Source organism: Carcharhinus amblyrhynchos, chromosome 30 (genome assembly GCF_965287045.1).
Source record: "Carcharhinus amblyrhynchos chromosome 30, sCarAmb.v2.hapA, whole genome shotgun sequence".
NCBI lineage: Eukaryota > Metazoa > Chordata > Chondrichthyes > Carcharhiniformes > Carcharhinidae > Carcharhinus > Carcharhinus amblyrhynchos.
In genome coordinates this window covers 15439659-15463207 of record NC_137353.1, presented here as the reverse complement: position 1 = coordinate 15463207, position 23549 = coordinate 15439659, and the positions used below count along the sequence as shown (strand labels likewise).

Sequence of the window (23549 nt, the reverse complement as noted above, 5' to 3'; positions counted from 1 at the left end):
AATTAAAGTTAGGGATGTGCAAGAGGCCTGAATTGAAGAGTCGTAGGGCTCCAAGGAGTTAGACAGACAAGGAGGAAAGACTAAGCCATGGAGGGATTAGAATTCTAAAACCGAGCTATTGGTGGACTAGAAGCCAATGTAGATCAGTAAGAACAGAATAAATGCAACTTTGAGGAAGTTAACATATGGGCAGCAGAGATTTGGATGAGCTGAAGTTTATGGAGAGTGGATGGTTACTACCAGAAGAACACTGGAATAGGCTGGAGGGAACAAAGGCATAAGTTAGGATTTCAGCAAGATATTTTACCCACTCAAACCTCCTCTATTCCTGGGTTTAGAATCCACAGGTAACATTTAGTAGCTCGCAACAAAATAGTTTAATTCCCTCCACAAACCCAAGAGGGCTACTTGGCCAAGGGGATTGTCACATACAAACCCAATCCTGGTTCATCGAAAGTCAACTGACGGTAGTTTGGGGATGCAGTGTGAAGGCGAGCAGAGATATTTGAGATAGCAATCAGGGAGAAGGATTCTTGCTGATTTATGCCCGCCCTCCTGTAACCAAGGAAGTTCCAGTCTAACTGTAGAACTCTGCTTGTCACCCCAGCAATGCAGAGCAACAAAGAAACCATTAAGATCTTTGCATCTGAGCCATCATTCCACGAATAGATCACGGCTGATCTGCTCCTCATCTCCCATTCCACAGCCTTTGCTCATAGCCCTTGATACCTTTATCCAAAAAAAACACTCTCATATTGAAAGCTCCAACTGATCTCCGGCATTCACAACTTTGAGGGGGCAGAGTTCTAGATCCCAGATCAGTCATTGCTTTCACTCGGGATACTAAGTTTGGTATTTACTGTAAAACCTGTTACATCAGTAGAGCGGTGTGCATTTCTATCCTGGCTTTAATAAAATGTCCTATAGGAGATGGAAAGATAAAAGGCATAGAGACAAACAAGGGCATAATAGGAGGGATGACAGTAGGTTTGGCTATGGAGGTGAAGGTTTTAAAAAAGAAGAATGGAATGGAACAACCAAGGACCTTTGAGTAGAAATGATACAACACCTCTGAAAGGCACTGTGCCCCAGATAATGAAAACCCGCTCCGCAAAAGAAAATCTTGCCTCATGTATTTGTCAGAACACTTGTTTATTTATTTTTTGAGTCAAAAGTTATGCTTACATTAACACTGCAATGAAGTTACTGTGAAAATCCCCTAATCACCACACTCTGGCGTCTGTTCAAGTCAATGCACCCAACCAGCACATCTTTTACATTGCAAGAGGAAACTGGAGCACCCAGAGGAAAACCACGCAGACATGAGGAGGGCATACAAACGCCACACAGTGACCCAATCGGGAATCGAACCCAGGTCGCTGGAACTATGAGGCAGCAGTGCTAACCACTGTTATCACCATGAAAGAAGGGGCTTTGCATTGGCCAGGGATCGAACCAAGGCCTCCCACGTGACAGGCGAGAATTCTACCACTGAACCACTATGCATACCAAAGTCAGTTAGTGACTTTTAAGTCTGTTAATTTGCCAATTGTCTTAAAGAGGTAACGCCAGAGAGTGAAGACTAGATGGGTGAAGGCTCAGCTGCATTTGGTGGAACAAAGGATGGAGAAAGGTTCAAGAACTCAAACAAGCAGAAGAGACAAGAACTGTTTCCATTAGCAGCAAAACGGTTGGTAACCAGAAAAGACATATTTAAGGTAATTGGCAAAAGAACCAGAGGCAAAATTTTCACAGTAACTTCACTGCAGTGTTAATGTAAGCCCACTGGTGACACTAATAAATAAATTTTAAACTTTAACAGGAGTATATTATTTTGTTAAAAACAGTGGAGTGTTGCAGTCTGGATACATTGCCTAAAAGGATGGTTGAATCAGATTCCATGGTAATATTCTAAAAAGAACTGAATAGAAACCAGAAGCAAAAAAGTTACAGGTCTAGGACAGCATTTCGCACAGTGATTAGCACTGCTGCCTCACAGCACCAGGCACCAATGTTCAATTCCAGCCTTGGGTCACTGTTTATGTGGAGTTTGCACATTCTCCCCATATCTGCATGGGATGCCTCTGAGGGCTCTGGTTTCCTCCCACAGTCCAAAGTTGTGCAGCATGGCCAATCAACCTAAATTGCTTCTTAGTTTCAGGAGCTAGAATAAATAGGTGGGGTTATGAGGCTAGAGCCTGGGAAGGTTTGTGGTCGGTGCAGACTTAATGGCCTTCTTCTGCACTGTCGGGATTCTATGATTCTATTTAGAAAGAGCCAGCACAAGGACCATGGGCCAAATGGCCTCCTTCTGCACTGTATCATTATGAGATTCTTAGAAAATCGTAACGTTAGGTAGCTCACATTCCCATTTTCCGCATCCAAGGCAACACATTAAGGGAAATCAATACACTGTAATTCACAGTGTTTACATTTAGAATCGGTGTTGAATTTGTTGCTGCCAGAAAGACATTAGCCAATGTTTAAGTGCAAAGGATGCCTAACATTCCCATTAAGACGCTTTGAAGAGAATGCAATAGTCCCAAACTGGACACACTTATCAAATTAATGAGCGGTTGGTCCTACTAGTAATCGCCATTAACACATTTAGCGAACATTTCACTGTGCTAGAATTACAATGCATGCCGCATGGGACCAAACATTAGCAGGCACCTATTTTGACTCCACGTGTCGAATACTGCAAATGGAACTTGGGAGTATAAACAGATCAAGGCTCGGAAATCTGGACTGAAGAGTGCCTGGCGTTTATTCTGGTACTTTGCCCTGTTCCGTTCAGAGTAGTGCAAATTTGCATGAAAAGTGTGGGCAAAAACCGAAAAGTGTAAGTGAATATAACGAACAGCAAAAAAACGACTGAATATAATCTTTAAAAAAAAGGAGAGGGAAGGCGCTCTTGAACAATTATTCCATCAACATGTACCTCAGGAACTGGCTGAAGGTTTTGTAGTTGGTCAAGGTGTGGTAATCCTCCTCTGTGAACTCGTAATCCACATCCTCCAAACCCCAGTCATCCATTAAGTATGTGGAGGACTTCTGCTCCTGAAGAACATGGGATAAAAGAGTGAAACGGATTGTGACCAAGGGATCTGAACTATCCTCGAAATATTCTGTCTCAGCACCCCAGAACTGAGGAACTCCTCAGCTCCCCATACTTCCTCCAATTTCAAGGCTTTTTTAAAACCTTAGGGGTTAGCTAAGAACAACACGTTGCCTTTCAATAGATACTTTACAGGCTTCCAAACTCAACGTTACATTCAGCAGCTTCAGGCCACAGCCCTCTGCTATTATTTTGTCACGTGTCTACACCTTTAAGGAAGTTTTTTTTCCCCCAAAAATCATGCAGCTTAAGCTTCAGCGATGTCATTGGGGTGGAGTTAAGCTGTGGCAGTCAGATAATAGGGGCTTTTTCCTTTGTGGCAGTCAGGTCCGAGGGATTTTTTTCCTTTCTGCTTTCAGTTTTGTTTTGGGCAGTGTGTTTTGAAGCAGCTTTAGGAGCAAGCTAAGAGGCAGTCTCTCGCCCTGGTCTTCGCTTTAAGAAGCTGTGTTTTGGGAGACAGATTCAACTACAACCTCTTCTGAATTTCTTCACCAGGATTTCAGCATTCAACCCAGGAGGCTGGATTCCTGTAACAAGTAGACATTAACCTATGCTGAACTGTGCTTATTTGGAGGCTTTGGTTGGAACTCATTATCGTGGTTGCTGTGTTTTTAGTTTGTAATTGTTAGAAGTTCTTGCTAATTGTCCTACTATATATGTTAACAACATTCTTAATTAAACTTTGTTTTTGATAAAAGCTTCTCACGGGTCAGTTGGCTCACACCCAAAGTGTTCATGCTCATCCTAGCCAAATTCAATGTAAAACATGACAGGTCAGGTGAGCTTCATAGAACACCTTGAAGTATCCAGCCTGAATTGTAACGATTTTCTCAGAAAGCATTGACTGGTATGATTATGCTGCCGCAATTTACAACTGCTTTGAACTCAGCTTTCATTTGCTTGTCTCGTTATGCTTTTACATTGCACCATCATCTCTTTAGTCATTTAATCATTCCTACCTTCTAACCTATCACAGATCTTCCCTTTTGTTCTTCACACTACCCCCACTTCTGCTCTTGCTTAAAACCAGTCACATCTTTTAAACTTTCTCCAGTTCTGACGAAAGTCAACAGCATTAGAAACATTCTCTCTGCTCCTCTCTCCATTGGTGTAGCCCAGCCTGCTGAGTATTTCCAATATCTCCCACTTTTATTTTCCCACCTTTTCCAAACTTTAGTGGTGTTTAATCATAAGAACATAAGAAATAGGAGCAGGAGTAGGCCATCTAGCCCTTCGAGCCTGCCCCGCCATTCAATAAGATCATGGCTGATCTGTCGTGGCTCAGTTCCACATTCCCACCCTCTCCCCATAACCCTTAATCCCCTCGCTTATCAAAAACCCATCAACCCGCGTCTTAAAAATATTAAGCGAGGCAGCCTCCACCACTTCAACGGGCAGAGAATTCCAGAGATTCACCACCCTTTGAGTGAAGAAGTTACTCCTCAACTCCGTTCTAAACCACCCCCCCCTTTATCTTGAGGCTGTGCCCCCTAGTCCTACTGTCCTTTCTGAGCGGGAAGAGTCTCTCCACCTCTATCCTATCCATCCCATTCATCACCTTATACATCTCAATGAGATCTCCCCTCATTCTTCTAAACTCTAACGAGTACAAGCCTAGTTTATTCAGCCTCTCCTCATAGCTCAACCCCCTCAACTCCGGTATCAGTCTAGTAAACCTCCTCTGCACTCCCTCCAAGGCCAAAATATCCTTGCGCAAGTACGGCGACCAAAACTGCACACAGTACTCCAGCTGCGGCCTCACCAATGCCCTATACAGCTGCAGCAATACCTCCCTACTTTTATATTCAATCCCCCTCGCTATGAAGGCCAGCATCCCATTCGCCTTCCTGACCACCTGCTGCACCTGCAGGCTGGGTTTTTGCGACTCATGCACAAGGACCCCGAGGTCCCTCTGCACCGTCGCCTGCTGCAGTTTCTCGCCACGTAAGAAACAGTCCTTCCTACCATTATTCCTACCAAAGTGGACCACCTCGCACTTGCCAACATTAAATTCCATTTGCCATTTCCTGGCCTATTCGCCCAGCCTATCTAGATCCTTCTGCAGACTCTCCACACCCCCCGCGCAATTTGCTGTTCCACCAATCTTGGTGTCATCAGCAAATTTCAACACCATACACTCGGTTCCCTCCTCCAGATCATCTATATAAATGGTAAATGGCTGAGGCCCCAGCACCGACCCCTGGGGCACTCCACTAGTCACCAACCGCCAATCTGAATAGCACCCATTAACCCCCACTCTCTGCCTCCTATTTGACAACCAATCCTCTATCCAAGCTAACACCCTACCCCCAACTCCATGCCCCCTTACCTTCTGCAATAACCTCTTGTGAGGTACCTTGTCAAACGCTTTCTGAAAATCAAGACAGACCACATCCACCGGCTCTCCTCTATCCACCGCCCTCATAGAACTCCAATAAGTTTGTCAGACACGACTTCCCCTTAACGAAACTGTGCTGCGTCTGCTCTATCAAGCAATTTCCCTCAAGATGCCTCACTATTTCCTCCTTGATGACGGATTCTAACATTTTACCTACAACAGACGTTAAACTAACCCGCCTATAATTCCCTGCCTTTTGCCTGGCACCCTTCTTAAACAACGGTGTAATCACTAAAAATAAAGATCACACAGGTTCACGGAAAACCTGATGGCCCATAAAGTTCCTCCAACAGTGTCACAAGATGGCATGATGTCTTTTCCTCACAAATTTGCTCTCTCCAAAGATGTGTGGATTGGCCATATGAAATGGGCTCTTAATGTCGGGGGGGGCGGGGGGGGGGGGGGGTGTGTGTGTGTGTGTGTGTGTGTGTGTGTGTGTGTGTGTGTGCGCGCACACACACAAACAGGCAAGCACTCTAACACTTGACTAAACACTCCACTCTGTCTTCACTTCGAATTATGACAGTGAGTAACAGCTGGCTACAGGACCCCAGGGACACCAGAACCCAACCCAATTCCGTCCTTACCCAAAACCCACATACTTGCACTTCCAGAGAAGGTTTGTTCAATAGGCAGATACGAGAGGGGTTTTTAGATAAGCACATGAATACGGAGGGAATAAAGAAATATGGATCAAGGGCAGACAGAAGGGATTAGTTTAATTTGGTGTCATGTTCAGCACAATATTTTGGGCCAAAGGGCTTGTTCCTGTGCTACACTGTTCTATGCTCTAAGCCAATGAAAAGAAAAGGGCTTGCATTTATTTAGCACCTTTCATAAACTCAGGAGTCCAAAAGTGCTTTACAGCCAATAAAATAGCTCTGACAAGCCATCACTGTCATAACATAAGAACGCAACGTAATAAGCATCGGAGTAGGTCATTCGACATCATTATGACTAGTCTCAACTCTACCCACCCCACAATTCATAAATTCACCAGTGCCCAAAGATCTATCGATCGGTCTTGAATAAACCTGTCAAACATCAACAGCTCCAAGGGATAGAGAATCCCAAAGATATACAATCCTCCAAGTTCCACACCTTAGTCCAAAATAGCTGACGTCTTCCTTTGAGACAGTCACCCTCTGTTTTATATTCTTCATCCAGGAAAATATCTCAGAATCTACAGGTCAAGCCCCTTAAAACAAATGTTATGTTTTTTCAGTTATATCAGCTCTTATTTTTCTAAAGTTCAGGGAATATAGGCTTATTTGACCTTTCCTCAGAAGGCAATCCTCTTGACTCGTGGAACCAGTCTAGTGCATTCCCTTTAGAGCAAATAGGCCCTTCCTTAAGTAAGGGGACCTCACCAGTGTTCTATATAATTGTAAGCTTTATTCGTATGCTTCAATCCATTTGCAACAAATGCTAAATAAATACAGTTTGCAACAGATTTAACAAAGATTTTAAAATTATCATCTTTGTTTTCAAATCTCTTCCACCTCTTCTGTCCGGAAAAAAATACAAAAGTCTGAGGTCATGTACTGATATACTCAAGAACAGCTTCCTCCCTGCTGCCATCAGACTTTTAAATGGACCTACCTTATATTAAGTTGATCTTTCTCTATACCCTAGCTATGCTAGTAACACTACATTCTGAACCTTATCTTTTACTTCTCTCCTATGTGTTTTATGAACAGTATGTTTTTGTTTGTATAGCGTGCAAGAAACAATATTTTTCACTGTATCCCAGTACATGTGGCAATAATGAATCAAACCTCTCCATGGCCTCATCCCTCTCCATCTTCTCTGAGATACCCTGCATTCAATCAATTGAGGATCTTAGTCTGTCTCTCATTGGTGGCCATTTCAGCTACCTAGGCTCTAAGGTTTTGGGGAATTTCTTCCCTAAACCTTTCTACCTTACAGACAACAAAAGGCAGATGCAGGTAAAATGTTTTCCTTGGTTGGGGTGTCTGGAACCAGGGAGTACAATTTCAAAGTAAGGGGGAATACCACTTAGGACTGAGAGGAGGAGAAATTTCTTTGCGCAGAAGATCGTGAATCTTTGGAATTCTTTACCCCAGAGTTGTGGAAAATAGAGATTGATATGCTGATTAACAATTACATAAGAGGTTATGTGGATTGTGTAAAAAGTATTGAAGTGCCAGCTATGATCGCATTGAATGACAGAGTAGGGTCAATGGGCTAAATGGTCTACTCCAGTTCTTATGTTCCTAACTCTCTCTCCTCTAACAAGGAGTTTCTTAAAATATACTTCTTTGACCAAGCAATTGGTCATCTGTCTTAATATCTTATAGGATCCCTACAGTGCAGGATGTGGTCTTCAGGCCCATCAAGTCTACACCGACTCTGATAGAGCATCTTACCCAGTCCCCCACCCCTTGCCCTATCCCCATAATCCCATGCATTTACCCGGCTAATCCCCCCTAAGCTACACATCTTTGGACTGTGGGAGAAAACCAATGCAGCACGGGGAGAACATGCAAACTCCACCTAAGGCTGCAACTGAACCCAGGTCCCTAATACAGTGAGGTAGCAGTACTAGCCACTGTGCTAACGTGCCACCTTGTACGTAGCTCAGCGTCAAATTTTGTTTGATAAAACTCACGTAAAGTGACTTCGGGCATTTTACTACACATTAAATGTGTCAGGTAATCACAAGTTGTTCGTGTAGGAAATACAAGATTACTTTCACATAGTAAGATCCCACAAACAGCATTGTGATAACAGCCAGATAAACTGCTTTTAGTGATCTGGGTTGAAGAACAAATGTTAAGCCAGGGTCTCTGCTTAGCTGCATTGACCTGAACAGGTGCTGGAATGTGGCTACTAGGAAAATTTCACTAACTTCATTGCAGTGTTAATGTAAGCCTTACTTGTGACTAATAAATAAACTTAACTGAAATCCACCCCCATCCCATACTGACTCATTAATCCAGGGGTACTGAGGCCTACTTTAGATTCTCAAGCACTGTCCTGAATTTCCAAGGCAGACACAGTTCCACAGCCAGGAATAAGTTAGATGTGGAAATACCCAAAATTATGTTAGGCAGCAGATTTTGCCAGTTTGACTGGACTCCCAAAAACAGTCACTGAATCATCATCAGTATCAAAATCCATCAGTCACTGCACTTAGCTCTTGATGTCAAACACAGAAGGTAGAGGAGGAGTAGGCTGTTTGGCCCTTCAAGACAATCGTGGCTGATCATCCAACTCAATAGACTAATCCCACCTTCCTCCCACACCATCTACCTTTCAGCCCAAGAGCGATATCCAATTCCTTTTTGAAAATATAAAATGTTTTGGTCTCAACTGTGCTAACGAATTCCACAAGCTTATCACTCACTCCCTGGGTGAAGAAATCTCTCCTCATCAGTCCTAAAAGATTTATCCCATATCACCAGATTAGGACCTCTGGTTTTGGACACCTACACCATCATTAACATCCTTCTTGTATTTACCCTGTCTAGTCCTGTAAGAGTTTTATAGATTTCTCTGAGATTCCCCCCTCATTCTTCAGAACACGAGCAAGTATAATCCTAACCATCTCTCCTCATACATCAGTCCTGCCATCCAGTAACCTTTCCTGCATTCCCTCTACAGCAAGAACATCCTTCCTTTGAAGGCCAACGTATCATTTGCCTTTTTTACTGCCTGCTGCATCTGCATGCTTACCTTCAATAACTGGTATACAAGGACCCAGGTCTTGTTTCACACTCCCTTCTCTCAATTTATAGCCAAATAATAATCAGCCTTTTTGTTTTTGCTACTAAAGTGGATATCCTTGACACATTATGCTGCATCTGCCAATCACTTGCCTACTCACTCAGCTTGTCTAAATCAGACTAAAGCATCTCTGCATCCTTCTCACAGCTCATGTGCCCAGGCAACTGTGTCAATCCAGAGATACTGCATTTAGTTCTCTCATCAAAATCATTAATATGCATGAGAGCTGGGGGTCCTAGAATTGATCCCTGCAGTACCCCACTAATCACTACCTGCCATGTGGGAAAAAAAAATCTTCTTTTACTCTTTGATTCCTGTCTGCTATCCAGTTTTCTATCCATTTCAATACACTGTCCCCAGTCCCATGCACTTTAATTTTACATATCAATCCATTAAATGGGATTTTTGTCAAATGTCTTCGGAAAATCCAAATAAACTACATCCACTGCCTCCCTCTTATCAACTCTACTAATTACATCCTTGAAGTATTCCTGTAGATTTGTCAAGTATGACTTCCCTTCCATAAATCCATGCTGACTCTATCTGATTCTGCCACTGTTTTCTAAGTGCTCCGCTACAGAATACTTGATATTGGACTCAATTTTCTCCACCACTGACATCAAGTGTCGGTGACATCACTACTTCCTCCAAGGGACCAATCTTAAAGAACTAGTAATAGAGAAGGGGCTTACTTTGATGCACCAATAGGCATAAGTGCCCTTTCGGGCACTGCTGATGTCAGGAGGAAACATATGGTCCCATCAGGCTAAGAGCTCAACATAAGCAATAAACCCAACAAAAGCACAGGGAACCTTAACAGCATTGTTATTTAGTTGACATGTGTCTAAAAGGTTCTCTGCACCCTGAAATGCCCAATGATCCAAGTGCCCCACAAATATTCTTCGTTTCCTTGCCAGGGCCAGCTGAGCAGGGAGCAGCAGCAAACTTCCAAAACAGGCAGATTAGTCTGGTCTATAATCAGGTTTCATTGAATGTCACAAATCAGTTTAAAGTTTATTAGTGTTACATGTAGTCTTACAGTAACACTGCAATGAAGTTACTGTGAAAATCCCATAGTTGCCATGCTCCAGCATCTGTTTGGATACTGAGGGAGAGTTTAGCATGACCAATACGTCTTTCAGACGATGGGATTACCCAAAGAAAAACCACGCAGACACAGGAAGGACATGCAGACTCCACACAGACAGTGACCCAAGCCGGGTCACTGGCGCTGTTAGACAGCAGTGCTGAGTACTTTGCCAAATCTATGAGTTAAGAGAAGTCTGAATAGATCTTCCTGCTGTGCCATTGTCACATGACCTCACTAATGCCAAATGTTGCTGACCACCTCATTTACATTTAACCACTTCAGGAATTTCAGCCACAAAACGTGGCCCAAGGCAAAAGAGAGTGTGTCTCCTGGCCAGCCAGAACCATGTGGGAGCTGCAGCGTAACAGCCTCCTCACACTAAAAGACTTCATTCACAGGCTCTACTTACTCCTCACTTAGCGAGGCTACCAATCAATTAAAAAAAGTAACATTTAAACATGAACTGCCCAATTGGATTTTAATTTCTTGTGGTCTCATGCTGACACTTAAATAATTACCCACCCAAATCTCCCGAGGGACATAATAATTTACTGGATGCCTTTTATAAACAATAACCTGCATTTATATACATCAGCTTACCCCACCAAGCTCTGCAGTACTGAGGAAATGCTGCTCTGTCAGAGGTGACATCTTTCAGATGGGACTTTAATCTGAGGCCCATTGGTCTCAAGTGGACTCCTGATCACTACTCTGAAGAACAGTGGCGGGCAGGCAGGTTTCTCCCCAGCAGGTTCCTGGCCATTCATTACCCCTCAGCCAATGTCATTAAAATTATCTGGTCATTTATTTCATTGCCATCTGTGAAATGTGTGTAAATCAGTCGTTGCTGCATCGTAGCAGCAATGCTACTTCAAAAGTGCTTTAGAATCATAGAATCTTACAGTGCAGAAAGAGGTCATCCCGCCCATTGGGTCTGCACCAACCACTATCCCACCTAGGCTCTATCCCCATAACCCCATACATTTACCCTAGCTAGTCCCCCTGACCCTAAGGGCCAATTTTGCATGGCCAATATACCTAACCCGCATATCCTTCAGACTGTGAGAGGAAACTGGAGAACCCAGAGGGAACCCACACAGACATGGTGAGAAAATGCAAACTCCACACCAACAGTGGTCCAAGCTGGGAATCAAACCCAGGTTCCTGGTGCTGTGAGGCAGCAGTGCTAACCACTGTGCCACTTGACTGTAAAGCGTTTTGGGACATCCTGAGGTCACGGAAGGCACTATCAAAGTGCAAGGCTTCCTCTTTTTTTCAAGTTCAGGCAGTGGCTAATCAGCAAATAACTCAAAGGGCTTAACAGCCAAGCTTGAAATTGTTCTCTGCCAAAGACCATTCTCCCATCTCTCTTTGGCAAACTTAAAGATCTGAATTGCTACAGCTTCGGTAACAAAAATGTGATTACCCAACCCTGGACCATGCTACTTCAGAACAATACCCTCAATAAATAAAAGTTACAACATGGAAACAGACCATTCAACCCAAATGGTCTGTATTAGCTTTCACCCTCCAAACAAATATGTGGGTAAACTGTCCTGTTTTCAGATCCTTTCATCCTTTATCAAATCTGATCTCAAATACTGACACGGAGGAGGGGACAGGAATGGGAGTAAGCTCCTCAGCCCCTCAATTGCACCTGAGGGAGTTTTACCATTCTCAAAACAAATTATCTTTTCTTCTTCATTCATTCATGGGATATGGACATGTGTTGCCCATCCCTAAATGCCCCTGAACTGGTTTGCAAGGCCATTTCAGAGGTATTTATGAGTTGCCAACATTGCTTTAGGTCTGCATCCTTACCTGGTCTGGCCTACATGTAGACAGACCAGGTTAAGGATGGCAGACTTCCTTCCCTAAAGGACATTAGCGAACCAGATGGTTTTTACGACAATCAATGATGGTTTCATGGTCCATTACTGAGATTAGCTTTAAATTCCAGATTTATTAATGGAATTAATAATGGGATTTGAACATCTGTCCCCAGAGCATTACCTGGTTTTCAGGATTATTAGTCCAGAAACATCACCACTAAGCCACCATCTCCCCTTTGTATCCCTTGGTCCCTGTTTTTGACCCGCCTCACCTACTGGAAGCAGTCTGACTCTACCTGCCCTGTACCATCCTTTAAAAACTGTAAGTACTTCTATATGTCAACCTGTAATCTCTAGGAATCTAACAAAAATTATCCAGCTCTTTGCATCTTTCTTAATATTTGTACTTCCTCACATCAGGTAACACCCAAGTGAATCAGCAATAATCTGCTCACAGACACAGAGTTTGGATTCTGCCAGGATCACTCAGCTCTTGACCTCATTACAACCTTGGCTCAAACATGGACAAGAGAGATTAGGCGAGTGCGACCGCCCTTGACATCAAGACAACATTTGACTGAATGTGGCATCAAGCAGCCCTAGCAAAAGTGAAGTCAGTGGGAAAGAGGAGGAAAACTCCCCATTGGAGACGTATCTGACACAAAGGAAGATGGTTGTGGTGATTGGAGGTCAATCATCTCAATTTCAGGACTTCACTGAAGTAGTCCCTCAAGTTAGTGTCCACGACATCTAGCTGCTTCATCAATGACCTTCCTTCCATCATAACGTCAGAAGTGGGAATAATCGCCGATGACTGCACAATGTTCAGCACGATTCGCAAGTCCTCAAATACTGAAGCAGTCCATGTCCAAATGCAGCAAGATCTGGACAATCCAGGCTTGAGCTGATGAGTAACATTCACACAACTGCCAGACAATGAAACCCAACAAGAGAAAACTAACCATCACCCCTTGACCTTCAAATCCATTACAAAGAACAAAGAAAATTACAACACAGGAATAGACCCTTCGGCCCTCCAAGCCTGTACTGAACATGCTGCCTGACTTAATTAAAACCCCTGACCATTCCAGGGACCATATTCCCCTATTCCCATCCTATTCATGTATTTGTCAAGATTCCTCTTAAAACTCACCGTCGTATCTGCTTCCACTACCTCCCCCAGCAGCGAGTTCCAGGCACCCACCACCCTCTGTCTTAAAAAACTTGCTTCGTACATCTCCTTTAAACTTTGCCCCTTGCGCCTTAAACCTATGCCCCCAAGTAATTAACTCTTCCACCTTGGGAAAAAGCTTCTGACTATCCACTCTGTCCACGTCCTTCATAATCTTGTAGACTTCTATCAGGTCGCCCCTCAACCTCTGTCGTTCCAGTGAGAAGAAACCAAGTTTCTCCAACCTCTCCTCAGAGCTAACGCCCTCCATACCAGAAAACACCCTGGTAAATCTTTTCTGTACCTTCTTCAAAGCTTCCACATCCTTCTGGTAGTGTGGCAACCAGAATTGAACACTGTATTCCAAATATGTCTTAAGGTTCTACAAAGCTGTAACGTGACTTGCCAATTTTTAAACTCAATGCCTCATTGCTGAATTCTCCATTGACATCATCCTGGGTGTTACCATTAATCAGAAATTCAACTGGACTAACCATATAAATACTGCGACTACAAGAGCAGGTTTAAGGATAGGAATCCTGCAGTGAATAACTCATCTGCTAACTCTTCAAAGCCTGTCCACCATCTACAAGGTACAAGTCAGGCTCATGACAGAATACCCTCCCCTTGCCTGAACAGGTGCAGCTCCAACAACACTCAACAGCTTGCCACCATCCGGGACAAAGCAGCCCATTTGATTGGCACCCCACCCAGAAACATTCACTCTCTCTGAAACATGGTGACAGCAGTGAGTACCATCTACAAGTCACACTGCAGGAACTCACTTAGATAGCATCTTTTATACTTATAACCACCAAGGACAAGGTCAGCAGATTCTTGGAAAGACCACCAAGCTCCCCTCCAAACCATTATCACCCTGACTTGAAAATATATTGCCATTCTTTCATTGTCACTGAATCAAAATCCTGGAACTCCCTCCCTAACAGCACTATGGGTGCACCTACCTCACATGGACTGCGGCAATTCAAAGAGGTTGTTCACCTCCATCTTCCCAAGGGAAATTAGAGATGGGCAATAAATGTTGGCCTAGCCAGCAACATCCTATGAATGAATAAATAAAATGTCTCTCTGAAGCCTTGGTATCCTTCTCTGTGCAATCAGGCTACCCATCCATTATCTAGTTTTCCGGATTGTATTCTTGTCATTAACTCCACTCGCCTCACCATCTACTCACCGAAATAAAGCAGGTAAACCTTGGTGTCCTGTTTTAAGTGCTTGGCTGCATATTCCAATCTTACCCATTGCCAAGACAGCTGGCTTCCATAGCATCTCTTCCCTCAATGAACAACATACTTATAAAGCACCTTTAACAATGAAACTTCCTCAGCTGTTTCCCAAAAATACTATAATACAGTGCGACACTGAGCCACATAGAGAGGTACTCGGTCAGGTGATCAAAAGCTTGGTCAAAGGCATGTTATCTATCAAGTGCCTTCAAAGAGAAGAGCGTAGGACAGAGATAGTGAGATGTAGGGAGGGAATTCCAGAGCTCGGGACCAAGGCAACTGAAGGCACGGCCACCAATGGTGGAGCGTTTGATTATAATTGGGGATACACAAGATGCCAGAATTAGGAGCATTGATATCTCAGAGGTTTGTGGGGATGGGGGGGTGGACTGCAGAGATAGGGAGGGGCAAGGATATGGAGGGATTTGAAAGAAAGGATGAGAACTTTAAAATCAAAATGGTGCTAGACCAGGAGCCAATGTACATCAGTGACCACAGGGTCAATCAGGGAATGAACAGGGCCTGCTGTGGGTTAAGACACAGACAGTACAGTTTTGGATTGTCTCAAGTTTATAGAGGGCAGAATGTGGAAGACTAGCCTGGAATGAATTGGAGTGGTCAAGTCTAAAGATAACAAAGGTGTGAATGAGGGTCTCAGCCATAGATGAGCTGAGGCAGGGGAGGATGTGGGTGATGTTACTGAGGTGGAAATAAGCAGTCATGGTGCCACATTTGATCCCAGGGTGAGCTTTTGGCCCTCATATTCATGCCAGCACTAAGGTTAGCAACAGACTGGCACAATCTCAGACAGTTGGCAGGCAGAGGGATGGAGCAGGTATGAACAGAATGAAGTTTGGGGGCAGGGACTGAAAACAATGCCTTCAGTCTTCCCAATACTTAACTGGGGGAAACTTCTGCTTACCTAGTACTGAATGCTGGTTAAATAGTTTGATAACTCAGTAACAGCGAAGGAGCAAGGGAGGTGATTGTGATGTAGAACTGGTTGTCGACAGCATACTTATAAAACCAACTCTGTGCTTTCAGATGGTGTGGTCGAAGGGCAGCATATAGAGGAGAAAAACTTCCCTGTTGTCGGGTACCCTTAACCAGTTTTGCTGCCTCTGAAGTTTTTTCTCCAGTGGTCTCCTTGATAACCTCCGTAAACTCTGACTTCGCTCCAACCTATCCCATTCAGCCATGGCTGCATTACAACAATGACCACATTTCAAAAGTGTTTCATTGGCAGGGAAAGTACTCGAGATGTCCACTGATAATGAAAAAGGGCTATCCCGTCACTAAGCCCTGCTCACTTATCATTGCTATCTTTGCTGCTCTCCACTAATACTCTATTCCCCAACACCTGAAATTTGAGATCACCATCCTCACCAGCAAACACACAGCCTTGAGTCAGCCTAGCTTAGCAACCTCCTCCAGTTACATATCCTTTCCTGCAGCCTCCACCCCCTCAGATCCTCTCTGTAATACCCTCCCTTCATCCAATGGCAGAACCTTCAATCACTCAGTGCCAATGTCTGGAACTAAACACAGAATCCCTACAGTGCAACCAGAGGCCAGTTGGCCCATTGAGTTTGCACTGACCGCAATCCCACCCAGCCCCTATCCCATAACCCCACTTATTTACCCTGCTAGTCCACCTGACACAGAGTCAATTTAACATAGCCAATCAACCTAACCCACACATCTTCGGACTCTCAAACGTGGAAACCCTCTCCACTTCTCCAAACATCTTAAAAAAAAATCTTTAGATGAATCATCTTTGCTTCCATGTTTTCAGTCAATTTGACTTCCCGACTATGACTCTCAGTCCATTCCTCCAGCTCTCTGGTCATTTTATTTATTTCTTCCCCATTTGTAAACGCATGTTTCTTACATTAAAAGTTGCCATAAAAACGCTCGTCATCATCAGCACAAAACTTCCAATTATCCCAACTTTGCGGCAATTCCTTTCCATCCCTCAACTACCCCAGCACCACTGTAATCTGGCGTTACCCCAGCCTCAATTTCTCACTACCCCCACCTCATGTTAGACCAGCCCCAACCTCAGTCTCTTGTGACCCACCCCCCCATCTCAACACGGACATAATCCCCTCTTTTCCACAAATGTCTCAGCATTGCTATAATCTCTCTCATTCTCTTTCTCATTCAAATCAACATGGCCATGGCTCTCCTCCACGTTACCTCTTTCTTTCTCTTCTTCATTTTGGGAGTCTTGTTCTCTTTTTGTTTCCGTGGTTTCCTTTTCTTCTTCACTTTGGCTGGCTCTTCTTCAGAAAACATTGCTTCGCGACCTTCCTCTTCCTCCTCCTCCTCCTCCTCTTCCTCCTCCTCCTCCTCTGTGGAAATCAAGAAAGGCTTTCAGAGTTTAACCAAGGACTAACTCCATCAGACTAGAGGACGTCCACACTATCCATAGGAAAAAGACATTAAAATAAAATTTAATTGGAGGATGAGGATGTGCATACATCAGCTACTGCTTCACTAAGAAGCAACAGTAAAGAAAACTATCAAAACTGAAGCATTTGTGTCCATGATGGACTGAATTATTAGTTTTTTTATTGCTTAACAAACGATAACTTGCATTTATATAGCAACTTTATGGAAGTAAAATGTCCCAAGGAGTTTTACAGGAGTGGTATTTATTAAAATTTGGACTATGCAACACGTAAGGAGATATGAAAAGTTTGTCAGAGGTACAAAAACATGCATAGTACATCAATGATTATGATCCACACAAACCTCTTCATTTAATTTTCCAAGCATATTGTTACAAATGCTTGACTTTACAAAATAGTTATGTTTGAAAACACCTCCTTTAATTTAAGATGAAGCAGAATGCTCTGGAGAGGGAGAATGGTGATCATACTGAACCTGTCCTTGTGCATGAGTCGCAAAAACCCAGCTTGCAGGTGCAGCAGGTGGTCAGGAAGGCGAATGGGATGCTGGCCTTCATAGCGAGGGGGATTGAATATAAAAGTAGGGAGGTCTTGCTGCAGCTCTATAGGGCATTGGTGAGGCCGCAGCCGGAGTACTGTGTGCAGTTTTGGGCGCCGCACCTGTGCAAAGATATTTTGGCCTTGGAGGGAGTGCAGAGGAGGTTTACTAGGCTGATACCGGAGTTGAGGGGGTTGAGCTATGAGGAGAGGCTGAATAAACTAGGCTTGTACTCGTTAGAGTTTAGAAGAATGAGGGGAGATCTCATTGAGACGTATAAGATGATGAATGGGATGGATAGGATAGAGGTGGAGAGACTCTTCCCGCTCAAAAAAGACAGTAGGACTAGGGGGCACAGCCTCAAGATAAAGGGGGAGCGGTTTAGAACGGAGCTGAGGAGGAACTTCTTCACTCAAAGGGTGGTGAATCTCTGGAATTCTCTGCCCGTTGAAGTGGTGGAGGCTGCCTCGCTTAATATTTTTAAGGCGCGGGTTGATGGGTTTTTGATAAGAGAGGGGATTAAGGGTTATGGGGAGAGGGCGGGAAGGTGGAACTGAGCCACGACAGATCAGCCATGATCTTATTGAATGGCGGGGCAGGCTCGAAGGGCTAGATGGCCTACTCCTGCTCCTATTTCTCATGTTCTCATGTTCTTATGTTCTTATGTCTGGAGACAGGCCCATGTGATCTGGTTGTCATGGGGGAAGAAACCCAAGCCCCTTGAAAAACAACTTGACACAGAAAAAGGGGCAGTTACTTTTAGAGACAAATACAGAGAAACATTAAGAGATAAATAACTACTACTGCATGGAAAAGCAACAGCGACTGCTGTGAAGAGCAGGGCGAGCTGCTTTTGTGTTAACAACTATGTAGAATAGTTGTAAAATTGGTTTCTATTTGAAAGGAAGAGAACAGGACTGACATAATTTGCAGACTTAAGGCACAAGGAGTCATCGACCAGGGCCTGGTTGGTGAAAGTCGATTCTAGAATATTCAGACTGATTGGAACAATTTTCAAAGGACACTAGAAGATTTGTGTTAGCTGGGCAGAGTGAAGTGAGATTGTTGCAAACTTGGGATTAAATCTTTTGTTACTATACTCTGCCAGAAGTAAGGTGTAAAATAAAAACATTTTGTGCAACATATTTTGATTGTGTTAATTAGTTGGTGCATTAGATTTCTGTTAAGTAATGCTTAATCCATGTTGACTTTAGCTTCTTTGTTATAGTAAAAATCACAAAACAGGAAATCTTCTCCTTCAGTCATTTCCATTGGCTGCCAGGATAAATCCACTTTTTTAAAATTAGCAGTAGGGTTGTAACAATATTCTTTTATTCTTTTCTCCCTCATGCTGACCTGGTTTCCACTTAGGGAGGTAGGTCTTAAAGTACCATTCATAAGTTTGATGTATTTGTCGTCTGTTAAGTTAGTTTTTTATTCATTTATGGGATGTGGGCGTCACTGGCTGTGCCATCATTTATTGCCCATCCCTTCCTGCCCTCCATTTCAGAGGGCATTTGAGAGTCAACCACATTACTGTGGGTCTGGAGTCACACATAGGCCAGACCAGATAAGGTCAGCAGGTTTCATTCCCTAAAGGACATTAGTGAACTCGATGGTGATCAACAATGGTCATCGTTAGACTTTTAATTCCAGATTTTTATTGAATGCAAATATCACCATCGGCCATGGTGGGATTTGAACCTGAATCCCTAGACCTTGCCCAGGGTCTCTGGCTTACTAATCCAGTGACAATACCACTACACCACTGCTTTCCTCATTTATACTAAGGTATTAAAGGAGATGAAGATGTGATGAGGGCTAGGAAGGCATTTCTAGGTCTTATGGGCTTTGCAGCTGAAAGCAAGGCCACTAATGGTGGTCCAAACAAAATCTGGCAGTAGACCAGAGTGGAGGGATCCCAGAGTGTTGTAGGGCTGGAGGAGTGTAAAATCAGAGACAGTTGTATATCCTGCTGTTGTACTGCCCAGCCTCTCACATGAAGAACGGCAAGAAAAAAGAAATTGCAGCAGAAGGGTTTTATTTTTCTTAGAAGAATTATAATTGATCACCTCAAACACCATTGGAAGCGTTAGCTGGGTTTACCAAGTAATCAAACATCTTGGTAGCACCAGAGTTAATAATTAAATAATGTTCATCCAAATCACTTGGGAAAAGTGCGGAACCCAATAGATTCTTGAGAAACTCCACTATCATTGGTCCCAGACAGAACCTTTCCTGCCTGACCAAAACAGATGTCCAGCTTATTTAGCTGTCAATAATTACCTGGAATTATAGCATCCCTACAGTGCAGAAGGCGGCCATTCAGTCCATCAAGCCTGCACCGACAACAATCCCACCCAGATCCTATCCCTGTAGCCCCAAGTATTTACCCTGCTAGTCCCCCTGTCACTGAGGGACAATTTGGCATGGCCAATCCACCTAACTTGCACATCTTTGAATGTGGAGGAAAATCGGAGCACCCGGAGGAAAAACACACAGACACGGGGAGAACGTACAGACTTCACGCAGAGAGTGACTCGAGGCTGGAATTGAACCCAGGTCCCTGGAGCTGTGAGGCAGCAGTGCTAAACCACTGTGCCACTCCTGTATCTTAATCCTCATTAAAAACTTCTAATGTCTTTGGCAGATTCAAACAAATAATATCACCTCCTTAGCCCTCAAGCACAAGTTGGTTATGCCTCAAAGGACCAGTGCATTGAGTGAGGCAGTTCCTTCTTCTAAATCCATGGTGATTTAGAGAAAGTTTATAACATATTCCTCCTTACATTTTGTGTGCTCTCTGGACCAGCAATGATGGTGCCCAGTCCAACATACTTTCTCCACCCAATACATCTTGGATCACTGCTCTGCAATTTCAATACTCTGGTCACTTATGGGCAAGCGCAAAGGAAAATGATTTAAACTGCTCGTTACTGTAACAATCTACCAGCTCATAAACACCCTTTATGGGGTCTTCACCCTACCAGAGACCCCATTGGGGCTGACTCTGAATATTACCCTTTGCAGAACAATCCAATCCTATCTTGCAATAGTGACTGCAGTTCAGAAATACTCCATTGGTTGTAAGGAGCTTCGACACATCCGGAGGTCAAGGAAGGTGCTACAGAAATGCAAGTTTTACTTTCTTTTCTTTCAGAGTCTATTTTATTCTGCAAAAGAAGAATTGTAAGTACCACAACAGTCCAAGGAGGGAGTCACCAACAACTAGATTACTCCAAGCAATGTGAATTGGACAACAAATGCCAACATTGTCATACTTCAATTAAAGATACAGTCACACTCGATTTTTTCAGCGATGGCCCAATGCAATCTGGCCTGAGACTGGCTGACCCCTGACAGGCCTAGGATCAACTCAGGGCCCTACTGGTCTCTACAGCTCAATATATCATACATCCCTAACCCACTGCGTAAACCAGAAGGCCTTATTTCCGTGTTTCATCATTGAGTTGTTAAATCAAAGCCCCACCTGAGCTCTCAGGTGGATGCAAGAGATCCCACAGCACTATTTTCAAGAGTAGAAAGCTTCTCTGGTGTCCTGGCCAATACTTATCCCTTAACCAACATCATAAAAAAGGGTGGCACAGTGGTGATCACTGCTGCCTCACACTGCCAGGGACCTAGGTTCAATTCTAGCCTTGGATGACTGTGTGGAATTTGTACGTTCTCCTTGCATCTGCATGGGTTTCCTCCGGGTGCTGCAGTTTCCCCTCTTAGTCCAAAGATGTGCAATTTAGGGGGGGCTTGGCCACTGTCTCTTAACATTCCAAGAGGTGTAGGTTAGATTGACTAACCATGGTAAATGTATAGAATTATGGTGATGGAGTAGGGCAGTGGGTGCCACTCCCATCCCCATAAGAATTATTAACTCTGTCAAAAGAATTGATGCACACTTGATGGGCTGACTGGCCTCCTTTTGCACTGTTTTCAATGAAAAACAATTTATCTGGTCAATATCACATTGTTGTTTGTGGGAGCTTGCTGCATGAAAGTTGGCTGCCACAATTCTGACATTGCAACAGTAATTACATTTCAAGAGCATTTAGTGGACTTCAAAGCTTTTGGGGACGCCTCGAGGACATGAAAAGCAGGAAAGAAATACAAATCTATCTTCCCTTAAAAAAAACCCAACCTAATCTAATCAGAGAGAGGAGTTATCCCAAATACCGTACTAAACATTCAACAATCTTTTTTGTTTAGGCAAATGCCCAGCGTATATTAACACTACACTCTGCACTCTTTCGTTTCCTTCTCTATGAACAGCATGCTTTGTCTGTATAGTATGCAAGAAACAATACTTTTCACTGTATACTGATACGTGTGACAAAAATATGCAAAATCAAAATCATATAACCAAGGGCTACAGGGAGAGAGCAAGTTCTAGGCTGGAATTCAACCCAGGCTTTCAGATTCAGTGCTGCTGATATAAAATAGTACTTCATATTCAAGGTTATTGGAGATCAATGCACACTGAAGAAAACAATCTGACTAAAATACAAACACAAAGTGAGAGTTGACAGGATGCAAAAATAAATTATTTTTGCCAGTAGCTGCATCCCAACCTCTACCCCCTGGTCAGGTACAGCGTTGGTAAAGCACCCTCAACACTGCCCCATTAAACTCTCCCCCTAGGCTAGGTACAGTGTTGCGTGCTTTGCCCTCACTAATACAACTCCTACATGGATATCTTTATTATTACAAACTATATATCAATGATATTCTTAAATCAATTATCTTCAATATCCCACACAGCAGTTAATCCTCATTTTAAATTATTCATTCATGAAACATGGGTGTCGCTGGCTGGCCAGCATTTATTGCCCATCCCTACTTGCCTGAGGGCAGTTGAGAATCAACCACATAGCTGTGGCTCTGGCATCACATGTAGCCACGATGTGGAGATGCCAATCACATGTAGGCCAGATCAGGTAAAGACAGCAGATTTCCTTCCCTAAAGGACATTAGTGAATCAGATGGGTTTTTCCAACAATTGACAATGGTTCCATGATCATTCTTAATTCTAGATATTTTTTATGGAATTCAAAGTTCCACATCTGCCATGTCTGAATTTGAACCTGGGTCCCCAGAACATTAGCTGAGTTTCTGGGATAATAGCCTAGCGATAATATCACTAGGCCATCGCCTTGTGTCTGTTTCTTGACAACTCTTTCAGGGTCTTAAACTTCACAAGATTAATAGGAAATTCCTTTGTCACTAACTGGATGATTCCCTGAAAGGTTTGCAAACCACAAATTGATACCCCACGCAATCTTACTATTCAAACCTTTCCTCTGATTATCAATTTTGCCGAGATTTAGCCACTATAAAGTCAATACTTCTGCAGACATGTTTTCCTGACATAATATTGCACATTGAGTTCAACAATCCTCATTTAAACTTGATTGAGGCCCTTAAGAATTCCTGTTAATGAAGAGGAAGGGTGGTTCAGATAGGATGAAAGACAAGAGAGAGAATGTCAACAAAACACAGTGACTCAGGCTGCCCTCGAGTGGACCATTCCTTGCTGTGTGGGAAGCCAATGGTATAAGATGTGGCACCATGGTCTGTTTGACCCATCAGAATATCAGCTCCAGATTAGCAAAAGACAACAAGCCAATCAATAATGAACAGGGCAAAGGTTTCAGATAAAGGGAGGCTGGGGCTGTGTGTAACATGAGGCAGAAGGAGAAGGAACTATAAGGAAGATGGGAAAAAGGCAGCGGTTTAAGAAGTGTGGCTCACCATAAATTTCTCAAGGACAATTAGCCTGGCCAGAAATGTCCAAATCCCATGAACGAATGTATTTTAAAAGAACAGCAGGAGTTTCAGACCTTGTTCTCACATACAGCAGAAGAGATGCTGTTCAAATGTAAGTATACACACTTTGAGCATGGGGACAAGGCAAGCAAGCTACTAGCTCATCAGCTGCACCAATTCTCTGCCAAAAGCCTAATACCACAAATGCAGATT

General features: G+C 43.4%; 1 protein-coding gene across 2 annotated transcripts in view; it reads right to left on the bottom strand.

The window, feature by feature from the left end:
• The window catches only part of LOC145360276 (ATP-dependent chromatin remodeler CHD5-like), a 102609-nt gene that overhangs the window by 64483 nt on the left and 14577 nt on the right, over window positions 1-23549 (bottom strand). For both annotated transcript variants that reach the window (XM_080215403.1, XM_080215401.1), the window contains exons 2-3: window positions 16806-16960; window positions 2942-3060 (exon numbers count right to left, since the gene is read on the bottom strand). In XM_080215403.1, coding sequence (XP_080071529.1) covers window positions 2942-3060; window positions 16806-16960 — 274 coding nt within the window. The remainder of the gene's footprint in view (window positions 1-2941; window positions 3061-16805; window positions 16961-23549) is intronic.